Raw genomic sequence first — 6000 nt, 5'->3', positions numbered from 1 at the left:
AATGCCACTTGCCTGATAGATATTTACATGTGTCTATCACATCTGTCAATCTGTCAAAAATTAATTACTAGGCAAAGAACTTTGGTGGGCAGGAGCCCAGCATTTTGGAATGAATTACTGTACCATATTCGTAATATAATTTGTTATAAGGCTTATAGGAGAGCAATGAAAGGTTTTCTTTTTACTTTCTTCTTAACAGGTGTTTGATGTTGCAGAATGAAAATCTATAATTTCTTTTATAATTACTATGGAAATGTTTTTGTTTCAATAAGGGATTGCCTCATTGGTTCTTTTCTTCTTGATGGAATCTGCCTGGAGCCTCTCTCGGTAAAGCGGAATAGAAATACCAAGATTAGATTAGGTCTGTCGTATGTGTCTGAGATTAAAAAATAAAAATGACTTTGGTAGGCAGAATCTACACATGCACACTGGAAAGATTTTCATTTTGTCCCATAATTTTGGGACTTTTCCTCCATTTTTGATATTTTTTTTGTTTCACTATTCATTTTAGCACAATTTTTTAATGTGCCCTAGAACTTTTTAAGTTGCGTTAATCAATTTAACATACATTTATTCATAACTTAATGGGCATTAATTTGACAGAATATATTAATGGCTTCTTTTACTAAGTCGTGCTAGTGATTCCCATGCAGCAAATGCGAAGAAGCCCATAGGAATTGAATGGGCTTCCTCTCATTTACCGCGCAGGAATCACTAGCGCGGCTTTGTAAAAGAAGCCCTAAGTGTTATAAGGTGCATTAACAAATACGCATCACTAGCAAAATCCAGTGCTGCAGCACCAGTCTTGAAATCAGTAAATCTAAGTTCAGCCTGTTGCTGCTTTTTTCCTTACGATAACCTAATGATTGAACCCTAAGTATAATATTTAAGCTGGCCCAGAAAAAGACATCACAGATTTTTAAGAACTCAGTCACTAGATAAAGCACTTATTCTACCTTCCTGTAATTAGGCAACATTTTTCATGATTCTTTATAAATTAGATGCAGAAATACATATAAATAGACAGAAACGCAATATAACAATCTTCTTCCACACCAAGACATGTGAATCTCCAGTGTCTAAAACAGTCATCTCTGAGGTACCTTTTGGTGTATGTAGGTCACAGCAACAGCAGCTTTCTAGTATTTTAACAGTTCCCTGAATTGTTCAAGCTTCTTTGAGCAAAATTGCACTTGAGAACCAGAAGCCTACCCTTTTCATCTCTTTTCACATTCACCAAACTGTAACTTTAGTATGCCTTTGCTGTGCAGTTGAAGAACCTGGTAAAATTCTTTGGGCATTGCATGGAAACCAGGTTTTGGCAGCTGGTTATCATAGTAGTGATGGCTGATTGGTTTCCCTTGAATGGATTTCGAGAAAGGCCAGAATCCATACAAGCGCACATTCTCACATAGCTCTATGGCTGCGCTGGTAATCATAAATCCAGAAGACAGGCGATACGCCCTCACTCCTTTGGCTCTCCAGAACTGGGCAAGGCTTTTCAGGTACTTGGGATGGAAGAATATTGCCTTCTGCTTTGCATGGAACTCTCTTAGAGTGTGGTATACTTTGAAGGAAAGAGCAGTGTTGGTTCTGTAAGAGAAGGCTGGCAACAAAAGGAAAGCCTCACCATAGCTTGTGATGTTCTCCAGAAACGATATTTTATTTTCCTTCAGTTTGCCATATCTGCCAAAAAGATATATGTGATGAATTTCACATTTTGTCTAGTGAAAGGAGTAGAGTTGCAATGTGGATATGTAGATGGTAATGTTACAAAGGGGTGCCTAGGTTAATTGTGAAGGAATACATCACAAAATCTAGCAGAAAGTGTGCATGGACATTTTACACCTGCTTGGAAGAAGAAGTAAATGTTGGGAGGGTAAATTACATACATATGCTTGTAAATCAATACCCTGCCCATTCTCTGTCAAAATACTTCCCCTGATCACACCAACTCTACAAGTGTGTTTGGGCTGCATTATGCATACTTTTAGGCTTGATCTAATTTTATAAAAAGCTTTTTATTCATGTAAAACAGCATTTTGCATCCAAAAAACCTTCATAAATGTGCCCTCTTCATGCTACCTTATAGGGTTAGCAAACAGTTATAGCCTTTCTAATTCAGGGATGCCAATTTAGGGGTCTTTTAAACATACACATTTCACTCAAATACATTCAATTTCTTCCATACACATTTATTTTTTCCTATCAACACTTAATTTTAATTTGGCAGCCTTTAGGTACCCTGGAGGAACTATGACGTTATCTTTTTCCCATCCCCTTCACAAACATAAGAACCTCACCGTGCTTGCCTCACTTTTTGGCAGTTTTGAAGCTAGCCAGCGTTCAGCGTGATTGAATGTACGTCCAGCGGTAGCTGGTAAGTTTTATTTGGATCCCTAAGTTGTTAGTTTAATCCTTCAAACTTCGAGGAGCCGATGGTTATGTATAAGCTCAAGCAGGTTTATTTCATTAGCTTTATTAACTACAGGAGATATTTACAGATCATTATGGTTTATAACTCATGGTGGTTAAGTACATAAGCAATGCCACACTGGGAAAAGACCAAGGGTCCATCACGCCCAGCATCCCGTCCACGACAGCGTCCAATCCAGGCCAAGGGCACCTGGCAAGCTTCCCAAACGTACAAACATTCTATACATGTTATTCCCAGAATTGTGAATTTTTCCCAAGTCCATTTAGTAGCGGTTTATGGACTTGTCCTTTAGGAAACCGTCTAACCCTTTTTTAAACTCTGCCAAGCTAACCGCCTTCACTACATTCTCCGGCAACAAATTCCAGAGTTTAATTACGCGTTGGGTGAAGAAACATTTTCTCCTATTTGTTTTAAATTTACTACACTGTAGTTCATCGCATGCCCCCTAGTCCTAGTATGTTTGTGCAGCGCTGCGTATGCCTTGTAGCGCTATAGAAATGCTAAATAGTAGTAGTAGTAGTAGTAGTATTTCTGGAAAGCGTGAACAGACGCTTCACATCCACCTGTTCCGCTCCACTCATTATTACATAGTCCATGGATTCTTTCACATATAATTTAATGTTACAGGGTCCATCTGCTCGTTTCTTTAACGCTGTCTTACTCCACGTCGGGACTTCTTAGGCTTATGGGGTATCCACTGCACATAGATCTTTAAAGTTAATCATTAACGGTGGCTCATATAGTCATATGACTTTTTCATAGGTTCCATCCGTTCGTTTTTCAAAACGCTGTTTAATTTTACCTCGGGACTTTTTCAGTTCACAGAGTATCTTTGTACATGTCCCTGACGATATGGGGCGGGGTTTAGGGAAACATCAGCTGTTTTAAAACTAGAACTCACTGCTCATAACAAATGGAGGATAATATCTTTTTATCATTTGATGGCCATTCATATACACTTCTCTGTTCTAAATTAGGCAATTCATTTAGAACTTCTGCTCATACATTGTGAAGACATACCCTGGTAAGTCATTCTTTTTCTTGCATTTTAATACATGATAACTTTTTAACACTCATGATACTATGACCATGCTATTACAACAAGTCATCTTATTGATGCTTTTGCACATTAGGTCACAGAGAAAGTGTGTTAGATTACAAAAGGTCACCATATTATATCATTTAAAACTAATTTGATGTTTTTGCAGATAAAGTTTTTTAAAAGAGCACATGATTGTACATACTATTTTTAACTTTTCCCTGATCATCACTGACTTAATTCTGTTCCTCATTCATTTCATTTCTGCATTTTATCTTATTATTTTAATTCAACCATTTATTATATTATCTTATTTATGTTATTATATTTTATATTGCTTTTATAATCCAACCATTAATTACATTATGGCATGAATGTTTATTTATATGTGATCTGAATTCATAATTGTATTTATAACTGTATTTCTATGTGTTTTTATGTTAGAACCCTGAGGCAGGCGCTTGTGCGCCGAAACACGGCCCATGTCGGGTCTTTTTCACAATAAAGGACGGCTTTATTTGTCTGTGTTGTATACTTGCATGCTGTAATACCCTCTCTTTTGTTACTGGGTCTAGTAAATTAAAATTTGTATTCTGGACTGTATTTTTTGTGGACTCCTTGCTCTTTTTTAGTGACCACTGTGGCAACACCATAGGACTATATCAAACTTTTCATTTGCATTTCAAGTAAACAGTTTCTTAGAATATACCCAGATGCCTCAGAAATTCTTCCCAAATAATGCAACTGCTCTGAAGTTTAAGAAGCAGATGTATAATAAAGATACCTTTAATTTTAAAAGCTGCTTATAAACGACACTATGAAACAATGCAAATAACATTATTCAATAGGTATAATCACCTTTAATACTCACTTTAGGGCTATGATGCTTGGATTAACAGTCACAAGGTTTGTTTTGTTCCCAACATCTTTAGTAATATTTCCCAGGATAGGTGGGAGGTTGCACCTGAAATTCAGAAACAGGGAATTAAAAACTCTCAGCAAGCTGCCCTTGCCTTCTACTCCAGCAAATAATCATATTAATAATTTAAATTAAAGAAAGAAGCTTTAGACTACTCTTTCATATGCGTATACTGACAATACCAGTGATTAGTGTGTAGTAGTTGAGGATGGTAACTAGAATGTGTTATGACCAGTTAGACAAATAATAAGAGATATGTGCCTGCAGGAGTTAGCCAGACTGACTCCTGCGTTCGGCACTGAGCCTGGATATTCAATGCCGGGACATTTCCGGTGACTAGCATTGAATATCCGGGTGTTTTTTTGGCCAGTTTCAACTTAACTGACCAAGCTGATATTCAGTGCTGGCTGGTTAAGTTGAAACTGGCCAAAGATAGGCCTGCTATTTTGGCGGGCAAATTTGTCCACCAAACTTAGCTGGCAATGCACTGAATATTAGCAGATAACCTGTTACATCGCATGATATAACCGGTTATCCACTAAGCGCTAACTGGCAATATACAGCAGGAGATAACCAGAAATTTCCTGCTGAATATCGTTGGATAGCCAGTTAAGTGCCATTTAACTGGCCAGGAAATGTTCCTAGTTAGTTAAATGGTTTTGAATATTGGGCAGATATGTGTCTACTTAGCTTGTATATTTTGCTGCGTAGTTACATCAGTCATATTATACTTGATGAATGATTAACATTAAACATGAGGAAAGCATGCGGAGCAAGTCTCACGGAATTCTTTCCAACCCCTCTGAGTGTGTGTGTGCCTTTGAAAGAGATATTTAGCTTTATATGGTACCTCTGAAAGGATATACAGAGTGGAGGCAGTTTTCAATGGAATTTGCCCAGGCAATTAAATAGTTATTTATTTATTTACATTGCTTGATATATTGCTATATGCCAAGACTGACTTCAAAGCAGTTTGTTTATAATAAAACAATCAAGTTGCTGATGAAATGAAAGGTGAAGAAGGAGTTAATAACAAGTTTGGTATGCTAAAGAGAAAAGGTGAGTTTTTAATGAGGATTTAAATTGTTTATGTGAAGTTTCTGAATGAAGAGAAGCAGGGAGACCATTCCATAATTTGGATCCAACGTAACTAAGAGCTGATACTCATGTGGAGGTGAGTCTGATAACAGAGGGTGGTGGGAGTTGGAACAGACCAGAATTTGAAGAACGGAGTGAACGTGTGGGGGTGTAAGAAATGAGATAAGTACATAAATATTGCCATACTAGGACAGACCAAAGGTCCATCAAGCCCAGCATCTTGTTTCCAACAGTGGCCAATCCAGGTCACAAGTACCTGGTAATATCCCAAAACAGTACAATACATGACGGGAGAAATAATCCGGAGAGGTTGGAAATCAGGATTTAAATACCAAAATTAAAATTTTAAGCTGAATATATGCTGAAAGAGGAAGCCAATGTTTTTTTTATAAAGGAAGGGGATGATATGATGAAAAGGTTTTGCAAAATAGAGAAGGCGGACAGCAGTGGATTGCAACAATTGAAGATGCTTTAGAGAGTGAAGTGGTAGGCCAGAATAAAGCAAGT

The 6000-nt window shown here is 37.3% G+C and overlaps 1 protein-coding gene across 1 annotated transcript in view; it reads right to left on the bottom strand.

Moving 5' to 3' along the window:
* Window positions 1-746: 746 nt before the first annotated feature.
* LOC115458735 (alpha-2,8-sialyltransferase 8F-like) overlaps window positions 747-6000 on the bottom strand; it is a 68119-nt gene continuing 62865 nt past the window's right edge. The window contains exons 6-7 of the mRNA XM_030188561.1: window positions 4348-4440; window positions 747-1686 (exon numbers count right to left, since the gene is read on the bottom strand). Of these exons, the coding sequence (XP_030044421.1) occupies window positions 1218-1686; window positions 4348-4440 (562 nt within the window). The 3' untranslated portion in view covers window positions 747-1217. The remainder of the gene's footprint in view (window positions 1687-4347; window positions 4441-6000) is intronic.

Source organism: Microcaecilia unicolor, unplaced genomic scaffold, assembly GCF_901765095.1.
Source record: "Microcaecilia unicolor unplaced genomic scaffold, aMicUni1.1, whole genome shotgun sequence".
Taxonomy (NCBI): domain Eukaryota; kingdom Metazoa; phylum Chordata; class Amphibia; order Gymnophiona; family Siphonopidae; genus Microcaecilia; species Microcaecilia unicolor.
This window is presented reverse-complemented; position numbering and strand designations above follow the sequence as displayed.